Genomic DNA, 19,840 nt, shown 5'->3' on the forward strand with positions numbered 1-19,840 from the left:
GTATTGTTATTTTTGCTGTTTGCTGGGGTGGTGGCAGAGCTGGGGGGATGTGCAGGCTTGGAATTCATTCATTATGTGCCCACCCCAAGTGCCAGGCACTTTGTGGAACCAGCACAGAACTGAGCAAGGCTCTGGCATCTCCCGGGCAGTGCCAGGCCCAGCCGAGCCTGGAGACCATAAATCTGTTGGTTGCTGATCAGCAGATATGAGGTTTTCTCCCCAAAGGTTTGATGGCCACGGTGCAGGACTAGAGTGGGACTCACCCTGGGCAGTAGGTTGGTAGAGGGAGGCCTGGGAGGGGCTCCTGTGAAGTCCAGGCTGGGTGGGCATGGTGGCAGGGCCAGTGCAGAGGTCTGGGGCTGCTCCTCTTGGGCTCCTTCCTTCATCCACCCAGAACTAAGGGCTCTGCTGAGCATGTTCATGGCCTAGCAGCCAGCCACAGCAGGATGAAAGGCTGGGAGCAGGAGTGAGGGCAGGTGGGGGTTGTGGTGGGAGGACTGGGGAGGGCAGGGTGGGCAGGAATTGTGGGCCTGGATTGCTTGGTGGTGGGGGGTGGGGTGGGGCAGGAAGATAGTGGAGACAGGAGAGGGGCTGGGAAGCATTAGTTTCCTCTCTCCAGGGCTGGGCCACAGGAAATCCAACCCTCGCGCTTCCCAAGGTGCTTCCTGAAGATAAAAAGTAGGCTTCTGACGGCCCCTTCCTGCTCCCCCCTTTCCCCAGCCCTCCCATCCTGCCCCCAGCCCCCAGGGGACCATCAGCTCTAGCACTCAGGCCAGACCAGTGGCCTTGGGAAGAGCCTGGACAGGGGGTGGGAGGTCTGGGCATCCTGGGGCCGCACTTCCGGGCAGCGTGGGTCCGCCCAGGCTTCAGGAGAAAGCAGGACCGACCCACAGACAGCGCTGGATCCTGCTCTGTGGGGTCAGTGGGGAGTCCAGGGAGGCAGAGATTTTTCCTAAAGGGGTAGTAGATGGAAGAGGAGAGAGCCAAGGCTTGTCCTTGGGAAGAAGGCCTTGCTCTGGCTTGATCAGAGACTGTTCTGGGGGCAGAGAGGTGGGTATTGGTGGGGAGGGGGCTTTGTGGTGGGAGACAGTGGTTAAGGTGGCTCTGTAAAGAGGGGGTCTGTTCTTGGAGGGGTGCCATGCACTGCTCCAGTGGGGTCAGGAGGTTTCCAAGTTGTGGTGGGGAGGAGTAGGGAGGTTTTCTGTGTGTGTGTGTGTGGCGGGGCGGGGGGGGGGGGGGGGGGGTTCATTCAAGTTTATTCCTGGGAGGCTCAGGGGATCTAAGGCTGTTGTTCTTGGAGAAGGTTTGGAGAGGCTGGTGGGGGGTGGTGGGGCGCAGGCAGGGTCTCTTTCCACCAGGGAACAGAGGGTATGCCCATGTTTGGTTGTTCTGTGAACATAATCAAGTCTGTTCAGTGAAAGCGTGAGCAGTTCGGCTCGGGGGGTCAGGGCCTGCTCTTTGGGGGCATGGTCAAGGCATGTTGGGGAGTTCTATGGAATCAGGAGCTGTTTCTCTGGAGATCAGGGATATTTCTACATTTAGGGGCTGCTCTTTGCTCTCGGGGGTCTTGGGGGTACAGGTTTTGCAGCACTGGGGTAGTTTGGGGAGGCTTATCAGTGTTGGGGGGGTGCCATGCTCCAATGGGGTGGTGGTGCCTGAGCTAGTTTCTTGACTGCGCTCCCCTCTTCTCCGCCCACTCATCACCCCCTCCCGCGTTGCCACGACAACGTGTAAAACTAAAATTCACTTTCCCGTCGCAGGTGGAGACTAGTAGCGCCCCCTCCCCTAAGCCTGTCCTCATAGGTCGCGCCCCCATCCTGTCGTCGCTAAGGTGACGGGGAGGGGGCGACAGGCATTGGATCTAGGCAGACCAGGGGGCCTGGAGAGTGGGGAGGAGGAAAGGCGGCCTCGGAGTCCGGAGCGAACTCCCCAAACTCGGCTGGGGATGCGGGAAGCCGCGCTGAACACTATTCAGCGTGGTCGTAAGGGTTAAGTCGGAGGGTTAATTGGCTCCGACCGTGGAAGAGCCCTTGGTCCCTCCCTGGCCCAGATGTCTCCTCCGTCTCACCCCCCAAGCCTGGGGCAAGGCTGGTCACCGTGTCCCCCGGGCCTTGAGTGGGGTGGAGAGGTCGGTAGAATGGGGGGGACGCTGCCACCCCCGGAAATTAATTCTCCTGTTTTTTCTCTCCCCTTCCTGCCTCGTCTCTGGTCCTTGTGCCCAACGCGGACCCCACCCCAGCTTCAGGACCCCCTCCTCTCCGAATCTTCTTCGGTGGTCCGCGGATGCTCGCCCGCAGCCGAAGGGCGGCGCGGCCCTCGCGGTTCAGCCACTCCCCCCACGCCGAGGCCTAGGATTTCCCGCCCCCCCCCCCCCCCCGCCGCCAGCGAGCAGCCCCCAGGGCCCCCGCCCTGTGGGGCGGCCCAGGCCCTCCGCACGACCCCTCCCACCTCACCCCAGGACCGCCACGGTCCCCCTCGCCCCCGGTCCCCGACTGGCCCCGAGCCCTCCCGGCCCCCGCCTCCGGCGCAGCCCCCTAGCCACCCCCGCTTCCCTCCCGGCTCAGGCCCCCTCCCCCCGCCGCCCCCGCCCCCGGGGAAGGCAGGCGCCGCGCGGAGCCGGGGCCGATGCAGCTGAGCCGCGCCGCCGCCGCCGCCGCCGCCGCCCCTGCGGAGCCCTCGGCGCAGCTGTCCCCCGCGCCGGCCCCGGCCCCGGCCCCCCCCGGTCCCCTCCCGCGTAGCGCGGCCGACGGGGCTCCGGCGGGGGGGAAGGGGGGGCCGGGGAGCCGCGCGGAGCCCCCGTGCGCTCCGCTCCCGGCCGCGAGCCTCCCGGGCCCCGGCCGGGGCGCGGGCACGGGCGCGGGGATGGACGGCCCCGGGGCCAGCGCCGTGGTCGTGCGCGTCGGCATCCCGGACCTGCAGCAGACGGTAAGCCCCACCGCCCCGTCCCGGTAGCGCCCCCGCCGTCCTCGCCCAGCCCCCCACCCCTCCTTACACCCACCCCACTCCCCCACCGCGCGCTCCGAGGCGGGCGCGGGAGACCCCAGGCCCGCGGCTACTCACCCCTCCCCCGCCGCCTCCGCGGAGACCCCCCCCACCGGCCGGGCGGGGGCGGGTCCCGGGGAAGCACCGCCCTCGGGGCGGGTCCTCGCCCGCCGGCCGCGGAGGCGCGGGGTCCGCGGCTTAGGCTGGGGAGCCCGGGACTCCTGCGTGGGGGGTGGGGGGGAGTTGGGGTGGGGGGGGTCGGGGGGGCTCCCGGGACCTGGTGCTCTGCGCGGGGTCGGGCCGGGCCGCGCTCACGAGCTCGCTCCGCTGCAGAAGTGCCTGCGCCTGGACCCGGCCGCCCCCGTGTGGGCCGCCAAGCAACGCGTGCTCTGCGCCCTCAACCACAGCCTCCAGGACGCGCTCAACTACGGGCTCTTCCAGCCGCCCTCCCGGGGCCGCGCAGGCAAGTTCCTGGACGAGGAGCGGCTCTTGCAGGAGTACCCGCCCAACCTGGACACGCCCCTGCCCTACCTGGAGGTGAGCGGGCAGGGGCGCGCGCAGGGCACCACCACAGGGTTCCGTGGCAGGAGCAGCGAAGGGCACGGTAGCGACGGACGCGGACGGGAAGAGTTAGTGTGGGGCGGTGTGTGTGTGCGGGGCGGGGGTGGGAGGCTGTGTGTGGCCAGCGCAGTGAGCGGTACGTGCAGTGTGTGTGCGGTGCGCAGTGTGGTGTGTGTAGCGTGTGAGGTGCGAGCCTGGCGTGTGGTGTGCAGTCAGCATCTGTGCGTCGGGGGCACACCGTGGTTCTGCAGAGTGGGGTGTGAGTGTGCAGAGCGGTGTGTAGAGAGAGCCGGCGCGTTACCTGTACGCACATCTGCCCCCTCCCCTTCCAGGGGGTCTCTGAAGGCAGACCCGGTCATAATGGAAAGGATATTGTATGCGCCGTCAGGCGTGGGGACACAGGCTTGTAGTTTGGGGCGGTGGTGGCAAGTGCCATGAGCATTAAAATATGCATTATGGTGGCTGAGCACGAAGTGGCTTGGCCTTTTTGGTGTCACAGGGAAATAGGGTTTGTTCTCCTCAGAGAGGACATATCTAGGAAGGTAAGCCTGGAATCAGGTCTTGGAAGAGGAGCGGGATTTTCCAGGGGATCCTGGGGATGGGAATGAGAGGGAAAGGGTGGTGCAGGACAGCAGGCATTCATCCCATCTGAACTTGGGGTTGGCTCTGTGTCACTGGCAGCATGAGCTTTGTGTGGCTGGCAGGGTGAGCAAGCAGGGCTTGGTTTTGTCGGTGCATTTGCTCACTCAGCCCAGGTGAGTGCCTTTTCTCTGCCCTTTTTTTCACCTGAGCAGTTTCGATACAAGAGGCGAGTTTATGCCCAGAACCTCATCGATGATAAGCAGTTTGCAAAGCTTCACACAAAGGTAAGGAGGCAGCCACGGAGAAGGGACTCCAGAGTTACCTCCTGACCCCCACGAGCAGTGTTCTCTTCACCCCAGCCTTGGCTGGATTTCGTGATATTGAAAATGTCCTTTAAAAATTCTCGAGAGCCCTCCTTCTGCTCCTAGCGCCCTCCACCCTGGCTGGGGGCTGAGCACAGTCTCTCTAGCTTGCCTCAGTCTGTTTTCTCCTGTGTCAGGGGTCCACAGCATGCGCTGGGGCTGCTGGAGGGCTGGGTGCAGCTGTTGTGTGGGTGGTCTGGTGATGGGCTCAAGTCAGATCAGGTTCTGGCTGACCCCTCTGGTGGGCTCCTGCGGGGTGGTGGTGGTGGGATATGACAGGGCATGGTGTCTTGGTGGGAGCCTGGGTGGGGTGAAAATGAACAAGCACCAACCAATGTTCTCATTTAGGGGAACCGGGAGGGGGTGGGGGAGAACAAGGGGCCTAGCATTTAGTGGTCGCCCCGTGCTGGGCACTAATAATTGGGCATCTCATTAATTTTCTCCTGGGAGGGACTATTATTATCCCACTTCCCAGATGAAGATACTGAGTCCCAGAGAAGTGAAGTGACTTGCTCACAGGTGTGCAGACAGTGAAGCTGGGGCTGAACCCTGGTCTGTTTGGCTCTGGGTCTCTGTGCCTAGGCACACTTGCTGGGCACCATTGCTAGGTAGGCCTGACCCTGAATATTCTCTGAGGGGCACCTCACTGCCTTCTCTGAATGTGGGAGAGGCAGTGTGGGTGCCGCAGCCCCTACCCACAGGCCGACTCTCTCAGCTCCCACCTCAGGCTCCAGTGACCAGCGGACATTTGCTTTCTGGACACTTCATTGACAATCCCTGGAGCCTGTCTCCTTCTGGGAGAAGGATCTGAGCACTATCACCCCTGTGTCCCAAGGACCCCTCTGTGACCCTGGGGCCTCCATGCCAGGTCTCTCTGCTGCCCCTGGGGCACACAGGGGTCAGGGGCCATGACTCCGGCTGGGCAGAGACTGTGGTGGAAAGGTCTCCCTCTCTCTCCACTCACCCCAGTGTGACCCTGTCGCTCTGGGTTCCTCCCAAAGTGCTTACCTCTTCTCTAAAACTGTCCCAAGCAATCCCGAGGACATTGGTGACTATTGGCCTCCAGTGAGTCCCACTTGCTTTTAGAGCGAGTTTCAACTCCTTACCCCAGGCCCGTACTTCTACCTGCCTGGCCTCTGACCCCCCCACCATCATACCATCCACCCTGGGCCTGGCTGAGGTCTCTCCCCTGTCAGGAGCACCTTTCCTCCTGTGTCATTGTCCAGACCCACCTTGGTTCCCATTTATGATGTACCCTGATCGTTTCTAGAAGACCTGGGGCCTCCAGCCGGGGCACCGTGCCTTGTGCGTGCAGCATCTGTAGCACCAGCCTCAGTGAGGCTTTGGATGAGTGAATTTTGCTGAGTGAATTGATGCATGACTAGGTGAATGAATGAAAGGCAGTCAAAGTCATGTCACAGGAGGGGCCGCTTATGGGTGCGGAAGGGCCTCTGGGGTGGCGGTCTGCCTTTGCATGATCTCATGAGGAAGAAGGAGCAGGCTACCTTGGGGGTGATGGGGACTTGGGGGTGACAGGGACATGGGCTGTGGTGAGGGTAGCTCCTGCCTGGGAGCCTTGGGCTGTTCCGGGCTGGGCAGGTTGGCGCACCAGGGCTGGGGGGAGGAGCCAGGGGTGAGGTTGGGGTAGGGAACTCTCAGGGGGGCGTGGCCAGGGCAACGTGGCCTTGATGAGGGGCTGGGTGGGCTGAGACTAATTATTGCGGTGGGTGTGGGATGCAGGGAGGGACTTCAAGCAGCAGGAGGGCCCAGTTGAGCTGGGAAGGGCCATGGTGGGGGTGTAGGGCTTGAGGTGGTATGAGGGGGCGACAAGGTCATGATGGAGGCTGACAGGTCAGACTGGGGGCATGGGGCAGTAGATGCTCCACAGGTGGCCTGAGGCCTCCTGGTGGAAGGTGGGTGACAGAAGATAGTAGCTGTGGGGCTGGGCTGAGTAGGATGGCTGCGTTTTCCAGGCAAACCTGAAGAAGTTCATGGACTACGTCCAGCTGCACAGCACGGACAAGGTAGCCCGCTTACTGGACAAGGGGCTGGACCCCAATTTCCACGATCCTGACTCAGGAGGTAAGAAGCAGAGCAGGAAGGGGCATGGCCTTGGAATGGTTGGGACCTTAACCTTCATCTGTCCCTTGAACCCAGAGTGTCCTCTGAGCCTTGCAGCCCAGCTGGACAACGCCACGGACCTGCTGAAGGTGTTGAGGAATGGTGGTGCTCACTTGGATTTCCGCACCCGCGATGGGCTCACTGCCGTGCACTGTGCCACACGCCAGCGGAATGCCGCAGCTCTGACGGTCAGTGTGGGTGGGGCCCTGGCCTGGAGGGGCACGTGGCCCAGCAGGGGGAGGAAGCTGGGCCCCGCATGAATGCTGAGGCTCCTTGCCCTCAGACTCTGCTGGACCTGGGCGCTTCACCTGACTACAAGGACAGCCGCGGCCTGACGCCCTTGTACCACAGTGCCCTGGGGGGCGGGGATGCCCTCTGCTGCGAGCTGCTCCTTCACGACCATGCTCAGCTGGGGACCACCGATGAGAACGGCTGGCAGGAGATCCATCAGGTAGGCAGGGAGTGTGAAGGTGGGGAGTGTCTGCTTCTGTCTGGGGGTAAGGGTGAAGTTCCTGGCTCCGTCAGGGAGTGGGGGGCAGGGGGGGTTCCCGGCCCTATCTGTAGGATTGAGGGTCCTCTCTGTTGCTCTGTTCGGGGACCCAACAGCACCTCCCTCATCCCCCAGGCCTGCCGCTTTGGGCACGTGCAGCACCTGGAACACCTGCTGTTCTATGGAGCTGACATGGGGGCTCAGAACGCCTCAGGAAACACAGCGCTGCACATCTGTGCCCTCTATAACCAGGTGTGACTACATGTGTATACGTGCATGTGTGTATACAGGTGCCCCGGTACAGTGCTTACGTGTGGACGCATGTTGGGTCCTGTGTGCTACTTCCTGAGTGCATGTCCTGTGTCCTGCCGTGAGCTGTGGCCTCGTAGGCCTATGTGTGCACATCTGTTCCCTAAACGAACAAGTCACATGTGTGAGTTGTGCACATCCGGGCTTTCTGGGTCAAGTGGACTTGTGTGTGTTGTGTGTACCTGATCTGCCAATGCCTATGCTATGCACATGTGCACGGGACGTGGAGGTGTGGGTGTATGTGCCCTGCACCCCCGTCTGTGCCCTGGTGTGTGTGCATGCTGTTGTATCCTGACCCCACCCCTCCAGCTGCCCAGTTGTGACCCCCCACTCTGACCCTCCCAACAGGAAAGCTGTGCTCGAGTCCTACTTTTCCGTGGAGCTAACAAGGATGTCCGCAATTACAATAGCCAGACAGCCTTCCAGGTACAAGAGTGATTTACAGGAACAGGAGGCTGACCGCTGGGTGTCTGTCTCTGCGTGACTTGATCTCTCTGGGCCTTGGTTCTTCCCCTGTAAGGCAATAGCAGAGCTCTCACTCCAGGATCGGGCCAGGGTGAGGTAGAGGAAGAGGGTGGGCCAGTGCAGTGCCCAGTTCATGGTGGGGGGAGGGCTTCACTGTGGTTGGTTTCCTTGTCTTCCTTCCAGGGAGAGAGGAGGGTCATAGGGCTCTGGGGTCAGGGGAAAACCAGTGTGGGCTTGACCTGCCAGAAACAGGCCGGGTACAGAGGCCAAACCAGGGGTGAGAGGATTGGTTCCAGTCCCTGACTTAATTCAGGTGGTGTTTCTGAGCCCCTTCTCCAGTTGGGTTTGGTTCTTGGCACTGGGATGACCACATGGGTGGGTCTCTGTATGACCTGGAGTTTGTGGGTGGGGGAGACTTTTGGACCATGGAGAGAGCTGGGATTCTCTTCTCAGTGAATGTGAGGGCCTTCAGAGGTCTTGTCAGAGATGTGAGGAGAACAGGTAGGTCCTCCCTGGGCATCAAGTCAGGGGGCAGACGCAGTAGCAGAAGAGCCTGGTAGGTTTGAAGGAGTCTGGAAGGGCCTGTTAGGTGACTAGATGCAGGGGTGGGGGAACGGAAGACGGAGGGTAGCAGGTGTGAGGCCATGGCTGACACTTGTGCGCCGGTGTGTGCGGAGGGGCTGTGACGAGGGTCACTGGGGTGACCTGTAGGCCCGGACTGTCCTAGTTTTAGCTCTGAAAGTTTCGTGTCCCAGGAAACCTCTCAGTCCTAGGCTGAATAGGGTGGTGGGTTAGACAGGGGCCACAGTCTGAGCCTGGGGACCCCAACCAAGGAAGATCCCACACAGCAGCCCAGGCAGAATGCACAGGGGCCGAGGGAGGCAGGTTTGGCATCCCTGAGCCCCCCCTCGCCCTCCCTCCTCAGGTGGCCATCATCGCAGGGAACTTTGAGCTCGCAGAGGTCATCAAGACCCACAAAGACTCGGATGTTGGTGAGTTCTGCTCAACCCAGATCCCTGTTGGATGTGGATTTGTGGGGGTTGTCGGGGCTCCCACAGGTACAGGGGTCAGTGGGGATGGTACAGGGGAGCCCTCCATACCCTGAACCTCTTCCTCCCGGCTCTACTTTGGTCAGTGGTCCTGAGGTGTGGGGACTGTGCTGAGGGAGGGGCCTGTGTAGAGTGGACAAAGGGTCTGAATAAGAGTCGAGAGTATGGTTAGGTTGGGGACACTGCTGGGTTTAGGGATCGATTTAGGTTGAGAGTGGGGTTGAAGTTAGGGTCAAGATTCTTCTCCTGTTAGGTCGTACAAAGGGCCAGCCGGGGGCATGGGGCAGTGGATCTCAGTCATTGACCCTCAGTGTGTCATTGGTGCCTGGATTAAGAGGCAGTTTAAGTGGCCCATGGCGTGCTTCAATATGACAAGATCACGTAAAGAAAACAAAACACAGTGGTGGGGATGCGCTGAGTTCTGAACCAGTATGCCAAGGAGATCCCAGTATATGCCTGACTCATGGTCTCAGTAGGAAAACCAGGAGATGCCACCGGTGGCAGAAGTATGGGCAGAGCCATCACACTGGAGCCTCAGGGAGGTCCCCACCCACTCCCATGTGATGGGTGTGGAGCCGCTCTGGGACCTGTCCTTAGAATCCTGCCTGCTCTATCCTGTGTGAAGTGGCTGGGGCTATGGGAGAGGGTAGGCCTCCCCTCTGGAAAGGCCACCCCTCCAGCTACCTGGCCACAGAGGGGCTCCCTTCTCAGCTCCCTTTGTCCTGGGTGGACCAGGTTTTCCCTCCCATGGTTCTCTGTGGAACACAGACTCCCAAGCTCCCCTTTTCGCGATGGGTGCAGTGTCCTCATTAAAAAAAAAAAATTATAAGTGACGTTGGACAGCAAAGGGCTAGGGTTGGCCTTGGTTCTATTGTGAGGTTACAGTCGGGGCTGGGGTTGAATTTGGACTGGGGTTAAGATTAAGGTCAAATTTATGTTTAAGAATTCTTCCTTCTGTAGTGTCTTCCCTGAAAAGACCGTCTCAAATGAGGCTTGGTTATGAGCCTGTCATGTCCCAGGCAGGCCAGGGGACCATGATGATGGACCAAGTCTCTAAGAAGGGAGGGGTGGACTCAGCAGCTGCAGAAGCTCAGTGCAGCGAGCATCAGTAGGCGCTCGTTGGAGAAACGGCTGGGCTGATGACGTGGTGGAGAATTTGGGTCCAGGTTCTGGTGGGGAGAGAACCCCGATGAGCTCTGAGGTTTGAATTAGGGACAAGAGACAGAGTGAGGGCTCAGTTATAGTCTGGCTGGGACTGGTAAGTGTTTTGGAGGTAGTTGTTAGCCTGGGAGAACCGTGGTTTGTGGACATGGGGATCCTTTCATATTCTCGTGATTGACCATGGGAGAGCTACTAAGTAAGGCCTCTGTGCCTCAGTTTTTCTTAAGTAAAATATGGTTATCTTAAGTAAAATAGTAAAAATTCCTATCTCTGACCTCCTGTGGGATTTGATTCTGTGTGTCTGGACTCTGGCAGGTGGCCTTGGTCCATCTGACTAGAGGGAGGGGGGTGTCTGGTCCTGACCAAGAGAGAGGAAGTCTCCAGCTGCCTCTCATTTTCCTGATGTGGACAGAGATACTAGGGTCCCTAGGGTCACCGTTATTATGATTTACTGTCTGGCTGGCCCAGAGTGCGATCACCTGCTTTGCGTTGGGCACACCGTTGCTGAGCTGATGTACAGAGCAGGCAGCCATACCTGTTAGTCCCTGTGTGGGCACTGGCTTTGCTGGCCACGTACCCTAACCTGCTCAGGCATCACATGTATGCTCAAATGGCATAGCCGGATATCCTTGAGTTACAGGTAATATATCCATTAGTATTTACTATAAGCTTTGTTATCTTAGGCCACTCTCTCAACAACCCCTCAACAAGTGATTATTATTAGTCTGTTTTTACAGAGTTGGTTAAGGGCAGAACCTGTCTTTGGACCTGGGGAATCCAGGGGTTTGTCCTTGTCACTCCTACTCCCTCTGCACACCTTCACTCCAAGGACACTCCCTCAGTGACACTCACAAGTGGCCATGTCTCACCCCAGCTTGGGGACCCTGGGTGGGTCTGCATACAGAAGAGCTGGAGGGAGGCTCTGCCTATCGACCCTCTTTTTTCTTCCTCAGGAAAGGAGCCCTAGTGGAGGGTCTGGTGGGCTGGGTCCTGTTACCCTTCAAGGGACGTGACACATTGAAGCCTATTGGCAGGCCTCTAGCCCTTAGACTGATAGGTCTGGGAGCAGTCACCTCTGCCTCCTCACCTCTGTCACCTCAGGCCAACTGAGGGCCCACATTCTCCCCTCCATCTCTCCCATACATGCTTTCAAGGGCAGGTCTCACTGACTTGCTGTCCCATAGTGCCTGAGGGAAGTGCTTCTAATGCTATAGCCAGGAATCTCGTTAAATTTTTTTTTTTAATGTTTATGTACTTTGAGAGACAGACACAGAAGTGGAGAGGGGCAGAGAGAGAGAGGGAGACACAGAATCTGAGGGTGGGTGGGGGGAGGAAGTGGGGGGCTCTGAGCTGTCAGCACGGAGTCTGACACGGGGACGCAGGACTCAAACTCGTGAACTGAGATCATGACCTGAGCCGAAGTCTGACGCTCAACTGACTGAGCCACCCAGGCACCCCACCAGGGATCTTGTTAAATGTACATTTTGACTCATTGGGTCTGGGCGGAGCCTCAGAGTCTGCATTTCCAATGAGTTTCAGCTCTGAGGTGAGGCTGAGGGTTTGTTGCCCACACTTTGGTAACGGGAGTCTAGAACAGGGCTTGGCCAATGAGACCTTGCAAGCTAAATTCAGCCCACAGTCTGCTTTTTTGTTTGTTTGTTTTGTTTTTAAATTGAGGCTTTAAAATTGAGGATTTAAATTTCATTTAAAGTTGAATTCACACAACATAAAATTAATTATTTTAAGTGGAATTATTCAGTGGTATTTAATATATTCACAGTGTTATACAACCAGATCTATTGAATTTCAAAACATTTTCATCACCTTGAAAAGGAAACCGAGTATACATTAATTATTCCACATTCTCTTCTCTTTTAGTCCCTGTCAACCTTTAACACACTCTCTGTCTTTACAGATTGACCTATTCTAGATATTTCATATAAATAGGATCATATAATATGTGACTCTTGGTTTTTGGCCTCTTTCACTTAGCTTGTTTTCAAGCTTCATCCATATTGTAGGATGTATCACTACTTCATTCTTTTTTATGGCTGAATAATATTCCATCATTTATATTTATAAAATTTTGTTAATCCATGCATCCTCCAGCAGGACACTTGGGTTGTTTGTACCTTTCAGCTATCATGAACATTGCTGCTGTGAACATGTGTGAAATATATTTGAATATCTGTTTTCAGTTATTTGGGGGTATAAAGTTAGGAGGGAATTGCTGGGCCATATGATAATTCTATATTTAACTTTTTGAGAGACTACCAAATTGTTTTTCATCACTTTACGTTCCTACCAGCAACATATGAGAATTCCGAAGTCTTCAAATCTTTGCTAACACTTGTATTCGTCAGTTTTTTTTTTTTTTTTTTAATTATGGCCACTCTAGTCAGTGTGAAGTAGTATCTCATTGTGGTTTTGATTTGCATTTCCCTAATGGCTAGTGATGTCGAGCATCTTTTCATGTGTTTATTAGCCATTTGTACATTTTCTTTGGAGACTTGTCAAGTCCTTTGCTTATTTTTTAATTGCTCACAGAACAAGTTAGGAAGTTTTCTTTCCTCTTCTAGTTTTTGGAAGAGTTTGAGAAGGATGTGTGTCAATACTTCTTTAAGTGTTTGGTAGAATTCACCAGTGAAGCTGTTTGATGCTGGAATTTTCTTTGTTGCAAGATTAGTGATTGTGGATCCATCTCCTTGCTTGTTATAGGTCTGTTTAGATTTTCTACTTCTAGAGTCAGTTTTGGTAATCTCTGTTTTTCTAGAAGTATGTTCATCTCATCTAAGTTATTTAATTTGTTGACATACAATTGTTCATAGTATTCTTTTTTAATCCTTTTTAATTCTGTAAGATCGGTAGCAGTGCCACAGTTTCACTTCTGATTTTAGTTGATTGTGTCCCTCTTCTCTTTTTTCTCTATGCCAGTCTAGCTATAGGTTTGTCAGTGTTGTGGATATTTTCAAAGAAACAACTTTTGTTTTCACTGATTCTCTCTATATTTCTGTTCTCTTTTTCATTTATCTTTGTCTATCCTTATATTTCCTTCCTCTGCTAGATTTGGGTTTTGTTTGCTCCTCTTTTTCTAGTTCCTTAAGATGTGCACTTAGGTTATTGATTTGAGACTTTTATCCTTTTTTGATATAGATGTCCACAGCTATGAATTTCCTTGTTGGCACAGCTTTTGCTGCATCCCAAAAGTTTTGATGTTTTATGTTTTTGCTTTCATATTCTCAGAGTGTTTTCTAACTCTGAGTTTTCTAACTAAGAGTGTGTTGTTTGTTACATATTTGTGAGTTTTTCCGTTTTTTTTTTTTTTTGTTATTGTTTTTGTTGAATTCTAGCTTCATCCCATTGTGATTGGATAAGATACTTTATGTGATTTCAGTTGTTTAAAATTTATTTAGACTTGTTTTGTGGCCCAACATGTAGTCTACGCTGGAGAATGTTGCATGTGCACTTGAGAATAATGTATATTCTGCTCTTGTTTTCTGTAGTGTTCTAAACACATATCTGTTAGGTCTAATTGGTTCAAGTCTTCTATGTCCTTATTGATTGTCCTTACTGATAGATTGTTCTATATATTATTGAAAGTGGGGTGTTGAAAGTCGTAAATATTATTATAGAACTGTCTATTTCTCCAAATGTGTTAATGTTTATTTCATATATTTTGATGCTCTGTTGTTTGGCACATATATGTTAATAATTGTTAATCTATTTGATGAATTGACACTCTTTTGTCTATATGCAATGTCCTCTGTCCTTGTAACACTTTTTATCTTTAAGTCTGTTTTGTCTGATATAAATGTAGCAACTTAGCTCACTTAGTTACTATTTACATGAACTATCTTCCTTTATCCTTTTACTTTAAACCTACTTGTGTCTTTGGATCCAAAGTGATTCTTTTGTAAATAGCATATAGTTGGATCATGTTTTTAAAAATCACCATCTGCTTTTTAAATAAAGTTTTATTGGAACTCAGCCACACCCATTTGCTTATATATTGTTTGTGGCTGTTTTTGTGCTAGAGTGGCAATGTTGAGTCCTTGGGACAGAGACTATATGGCTTGCAAAGTCTGAAATAGTTACTATCTGATTCTTTACAGAAGTTTGCCAACCCCTTGTCTAGAACATCTTTTACGGTTTTCCTTGTTAGAGTCACCTATAGATGGTCCAGTATAGCAGTAGTGTAGTGAGCTTTATCATATGTGGCCTGTTCTGTCTCTGCTGAAGCCTGCGAAATGGGCAGTTCCAAGAGCAGGTCTGAACACACTCAGGACCTCGTTTGGCTGACAGGAAGAACAGGCTTCTACCCCTGAAGCTAGAGTTATTGGCAGTTTGGGATGTGATCCCTAATGGTAGCTTCAGTCATAGGCTGGCCAACTGTCCTGGCTGCCCAGGACTGAGGCAGTTCCTGGGACATAGGATTTTAGTTTTAAAATCTGGAAAGCAAACCAGGGTGTTGGTCACCCTATCTGGTTGCCCAGAGTCTCATCTGTGCCCCCCCCCCCCACTCCAGTACCATTCAGGGAAACCCCCAGTTATGCAAAGCGGCGGCGGTTGGCTGGCCCCAGTGGCCTGGCCTCCCCTCGGCCCCTGCAGCGCTCAGCCAGTGACATCAACCTGAAGGGTGAGGTGCAGCCGGCAGCTTCTCCTGGACCTTCTCTGCGAAGCCTCCCCCATCAGCTGCTGCTCCAGCGGCTGCAGGAGGAGAAAGACCGGGATCGGGATGGTGACCAAGAGAATGACATCGGTGGCCCCACAGCAGGCAGGGGCAGCCAGAGCAAGATCAGGTAGGAGGGGTCTGGGAGGCCCTGGCAGGGTCTGGGTGGGTGGGGTGCTGGGACCCGAGCAGGAGGAACCGGCATGGAGAGGCCTAGTGGTGCCTGGCACCTCTACAGTGATGGGCTGAGGCTTGGGGTGGGGGGCTTGCAGGCCCCCAGATGGGCCTCCCGGATGGGAAGCAGAAGAAGGTGAGGCCCTGTCCACGCTGATCTGGTTGGATCTGGACTTGCTCCGAGCAGAGCTCAGGGAGCATGTTGGAAGGAGAGGGTTTGGCCAGCTCTGTGCTTTACAAAGTTTCTTGCAGTGCTAGGAGGGCAAAGGCTGAGATGAGGCAGGGCTGGGTGGTGTGGGGTTAGGGGTCAGGGAATGGAGTTTTTATCTCCATGAGGGCTTGAAGTCTATGAGTGACCCCTATCCCTGTCTCCAGGGGGGAGTCTTTGTCTTTCTCCCCACCCCTCCAGCCCTATATAACCACAAGACTCTGCTTCTACTCTTTGCCCCTTACCGTTAGCACTGGGACCCTGAGAAGCAGGGATACGCCGGGGGGGGGGGGGTGGGGGGGAGGGGGAGGGTGGGGTGGTGGTGGGGGTTTTGGCATCTCTGGCACTTAGAGGAAGAAGCCTGGGCTGAAGCCCCACCGGCTTTGGTGGGCACTGGCTCTATAGATGGACAGTTGTAGACCTGGCATCAGTTGACTGGGTGACAGCTAACCACTCCATGCTTAGGTTTCTCATCGGTAAGGTAGAACTAATTCCACACAGTGGTTTCCTCTGGGAAGCCTTCCAGAACCTGGGCAGGTGATGGGTCCCTCCTGGGATCCCCTGGCCCACAGCACAGTCCAGCCTCTGCTGGTTAAGGCATCTCTCTTCCCAGCACTTCGAGGGCAGGAGCCGTCCTCTTACAGCTTCCCCAGAGCCAGTCACATAGGAGGTGCTCAGGAGACACTGTTCAATGAGTTACATAAACAGCACTTTGTTTTCAAGATGACAGCTGGGCTGAGCAGCATATGTGTATCATCTCACTTCACCTTGGCCATACGTGAGGCTCTGCTCTATTACTGTTTTACAGATGAGGGTCCTGATGCTCAGATGGGGTAAGTGACTTGTCTAAAGTCACAGAACTAGGAAGCGACATAACCGGGCGGGCCCCAGGTAGACCTGGTCCCCGAAGTTTCTAAGCCTGAGTGTTCAGCACAGGGCTTGGGGTGCAGCATGAGCTGATAGAAGCCATTTCTTCCTCTGCCTTTGTCCCTGCTCGTGCAGCTGTGACCTGTGATGTCTCCTCTCTTTCCGTGTCTCTGCCCAGACTCCAAGGCTGTCTGTCCTGCTCCAAATCACCTTAATTCTCCCCTGAAGCTTTTGCATGTCCCATGGATTTCTTAAGGGTAGGATGGCCCAGTGGCGAAAGGAACGAACTTTGGGATATTTCGGTTTTCCAGAAACAAAAAGCTATAGATGCCCTGCTTTCATTTATCTTTTTGTATATTCGTTTATCTTTTCAGCAAGCATAGAACTGAGACCTGCTCTTTATGGGGCTCTAGCTCACTGTTCTGTGGGGATGGCAGGATTATTATTATTTTTCTACAAACATTTAGTAGGTGCCTGGAGTGGTAGGAGCAAATAGCAGGGAGTTCCTAAAGGTGTCAGAAGGACACTGGCAACTGGGGCCCGGGCCTAAGAAGCAGTTAGGTGGGCAGTGATTCAGGTAAGGGGGCCTCTTGGTGCGTGGCCAGGAGGGGGCTGAGGAAGTTTGGTGCACCACGGGAGGGAGAAAACCTCATAGGAAGAGATGGCCTTTGGTGAAGGGAGAGAGGATGGCATTCGAGCTGCGGGCTGGGGTGGAGAGGTGATGCAGAGGGATGCCTTGTCTTGGGTTTCCCCTCCCCCCAAACCAGCACCCCCTATTGGTAGAGCCTGGCAAGGAGCCCTTAGCCCCCTGCAATGTGTGACAGAGTTTCTGCCCCCCTCCCCCCCCCCCCCCCCAGCATCCCAGAGCAGGACAGAGGAAATTGGGGCTGTAGCTGAGTGACAGTGACTTAATAGCTGGGAGCATGAGTGGGATTAGAATGAAGTGCTGGGAACAGTATCATGAGTAGCCCAGAGGAAGAAAAGGTCCCTAACCATGTGACTGGAGTGTAGCTGACTCTCACATCCCAGAGAGCCGGGCTATTGCCTGAGAATGTGGACCCGGGCTGCCTAGGTACTAGGGAGCCAGTGCAGGCTTCTTAGCAGCGGGAAGGTGGAGGGCCGAGGCCTCAGGTTCCGTGCCCAGGTCGGGGGAGCTGTCCGGGGAAGGTGGTCAGCATGGAGTGGGCATGGGCATCAGAGGCAGGTATCGCGGAGGAGAGGACACAGGTCTGGGGGAGGATTTGGGCGCCCGGCACGTGGCAGGGGCCAGGAGGAGGAGAAGGCCAAGGCCTGGGCAGGCGGGCTGGGGGCGGGCCGCTGGGGGAGCCGCCCCCCCAAGCCCTCCCCAGCTCCCACCCGGCTCTGCCCACCGCGTCCCCCGCCTTCCTCAGCCGACCCCTCCTCCGCCCCCTCCGTGCGCTGCAGTGCCCCTCGCCCCGTGGCCTCTCCCGCCGCGGGGGCCGCGGCGGCGAGGCGGCCGCTGGAGGGGAGGGAGGAGGGCCGGCCGCCGCCGCCGCCGCCCGCAGAGGGAGGAGCCGGGCCGCGGAGGAGGCGGGGCGCGAGGAGCGGCCGCGGCATGGAGCGAGCCCGGCGCGCCCGGGAGCGCAGCCCCGCGGCCCCGGAGCCCTGAGCGGGCGCGGCTCGTGCGCTGGCGGGAGCGGGCCGGGCGCGGCGGCGCGGCCCATGGAGCGGCCCCGGGCCGGGCCCCCGGCGGGCGGGCGGGCGGCGGCGGGCGGCGGGCGGCGGGCGCTGCGGCGGCGGCTGCGGTGAGGCCGGCGGCGGGGCCGGGCCGCGCGCCATGGAGGCCCCGGGCGCCGGCTTCGCGTGCCCGCTGCCCCCCGGCATCGCGTCCGTCACCTACGTGTTCGTCTACAGCCCGAGCGGGCCCGGCGGCCCCGGCGGCCCCGGCCCCGCGCCCGGCCCCGGCCCGGCGCCCCCCGCGCCCCCCGCGCCGCCGCCCCGGGGCCCGAAGCGGAAACTTTACAGCGCCGTCCCCGGCCGCAAGTTCATCGCCGTGAAGGCGCACAGCCCGCAGGGCGAGGGCGAGATCCCGCTGCACCGCGGCGAGGCCGTGAAGGGTGAGGGGGGCGCGGGGGGCGGGGTCGCGGGGCGCGCGGGAGGAGGGCGGGGGGCGCCACTCCCGGGTGCGTGGTTGGGGTCCTCCGCGATCGTGGAGGGGCTGATGCCATTTTCGGGGTCTGTGTCATGGGGGGGGGGTGTCTCTGGAACTCTGAGCCGCTGTGGTCATTATGGGATGCACCTGCCACTGGGGATTCCTTGTGTCACCGTGAAGGGCTCTGTGTCAGGGAGGGGTGCCTGCCTTTACGGGGGGGGGGGGGGGGTCCTGTCATGCGGGTCCCTCTCCGTCCTCTGTCACTGTGGGTTCCCTGTTGTCACCATGGAGGTTCCTCTCGTCATGGGGGTGTTTCTGTGTCATGATGGAGGTTGGTGTCATTGGGGTTCTGTGTATTTGAAGGACCCTATCCCACCAGGGACCTTCCTCGAATATGGGATTCCTGTGTCACTTCTGGGACTCATTCATTGGAAATCCTTGTGATAGGTGGGGACCCTGTCCCATGGTGGGGGATATGTGTGACAGTTATGTGGGTGTCTGTGTATTATGGAGGTTTCTGTCACTGACGCTTCCTGTGTTTTGGGGAGATCCTGTGCCATGACAAGCTCCTCTCATCATGGGGGCCTCTGTCATTACTGGGGTCCTATCCTTGTGGGTGCTGTATGTCCAGGGAGCCTGGGAAGGAAACAGTTGTGAGGTCGGCCCTCCTTTGGTCCATCATGTGGCCTAACCCTTGGTCGCAGCACAATGACCCTGAGTTTTTGGCAGTGACCTTTGGGGTGGGCGACAGAGCAAGGATGGGGGTTGGTTCAAGGAGTAGGAAGAGAAGGGTCAGCCGAGAGGACAGGAGCAGGATTGTGGCCCCTGCCTCTGCTTCCTGTCCCCCCTCGAGTGTGTCCATCTGTGTGTCTCTCTGTCCCCCACATGCCTGTCCTGTGCTGTGTCCATCTGTTCCTTTCTGTCTTCTGTGTGACTCTCAAAATCTTCCCAGGGAAAAATCCAGGAGGATGAAGGGGAGGAAGGGAACAGAAGGGGAGAAAGGGTGAAGGAGGGGTGTGTGTGAAGGGTCAGGGTAAGCAGAGCCTGAGCCTGAGGTGGTGGTGGGTGAGGTGGGTTCCTGAGTGTCCTGCTCTACGCTGACACCCTATCTGGCTTCTGTCCCTCCAGTGCTCAGCATTGGGGAGGGCGGTTTCTGGGAGGGGACCGTGAAAGGCCGCACGGGCTGGTTCCCGGCCGACTGCGTGGAGGAGGTGCAGATGAGACAGTATGACACACGGCATGGTGAGTGACCCCCCCCCCCATCCCCTGGGTGGCTACTGAGGGGTACTGCCCCTTCTAGCTCCCCTGTGGTCTTGCTTGGCGTTAAACCCGCAGATATTCACAGAGAAAAGACTAAACTCAAACACACATCCGAAGTGGACGCAAACTTGTGTACGTGACAGACACAGGGTGCACACACCCTGTACGTACTGAGGAGCACATGTGCAGGGAGCTGGGCACTTTACAGCTGTAGAGACACACGTGACCTGCCCATAGGACACGTATTATGAATGTGCATCTGTATGTGATCCCACATGTGGCTCCCAGTGACTATAACCCCCCGCCAGACACACACACACACACACACACACACACACACACACACACACACACACGTAGTCGTCACAGAAATACTGGGTGTTTGGGGTGTGAGATTCCTGTGTGGCTGGCAGATAAGTAAAGAGGTCAGTGTGAGAAAAGAGGCGTCTTTCCAAGGTGGACAGATT

General features: G+C 56.4%; 1 protein-coding gene across 5 annotated transcripts in view; it reads left to right on the forward strand.

Moving 5' to 3' along the window:
* Positions 1-775: 775 nt before the first annotated feature.
* The window catches only part of SHANK3 (SH3 and multiple ankyrin repeat domains 3), a 51,575-nt gene continuing 32,510 nt past the window's right edge, over positions 776-19,840 (forward strand). For 4 of the 5 annotated variants that reach the window (XM_047865335.1, XM_047865337.1, XM_047865338.1 and 1 more), the window contains exons 1-13: positions 869-1,050; positions 2,240-2,925; positions 3,316-3,519; positions 4,338-4,409; positions 6,461-6,569; positions 6,645-6,796; positions 6,892-7,059; positions 7,234-7,350; positions 7,756-7,833; positions 8,798-8,864; positions 14,608-14,881; positions 17,876-18,078; positions 19,242-19,355. In XM_047865335.1, coding sequence (XP_047721291.1) covers positions 2,626-2,925; positions 3,316-3,519; positions 4,338-4,409; positions 6,461-6,569; positions 6,645-6,796; positions 6,892-7,059; positions 7,234-7,350; positions 7,756-7,833; positions 8,798-8,864; positions 14,608-14,881; positions 17,876-18,078; positions 19,242-19,355 — 1,858 coding nt within the window. In that variant the 5' untranslated portion in view covers positions 869-1,050; positions 2,240-2,625. Of the gene's footprint in view, positions 1,051-2,239; positions 2,926-3,315; positions 3,520-4,337; positions 4,410-6,460; positions 6,570-6,644; positions 6,797-6,891; positions 7,060-7,233; positions 7,351-7,755; positions 7,834-8,797; positions 8,865-14,607; positions 14,882-17,875; positions 18,079-19,241; positions 19,356-19,840 lie in introns of all 5 variants that reach the window. The other variant, XM_047865336.1, reaches the window with a different exon arrangement.

This window comes from Prionailurus viverrinus, chromosome B4 (assembly GCF_022837055.1).
Source record: "Prionailurus viverrinus isolate Anna chromosome B4, UM_Priviv_1.0, whole genome shotgun sequence".
NCBI lineage: Eukaryota > Metazoa > Chordata > Mammalia > Carnivora > Felidae > Prionailurus > Prionailurus viverrinus.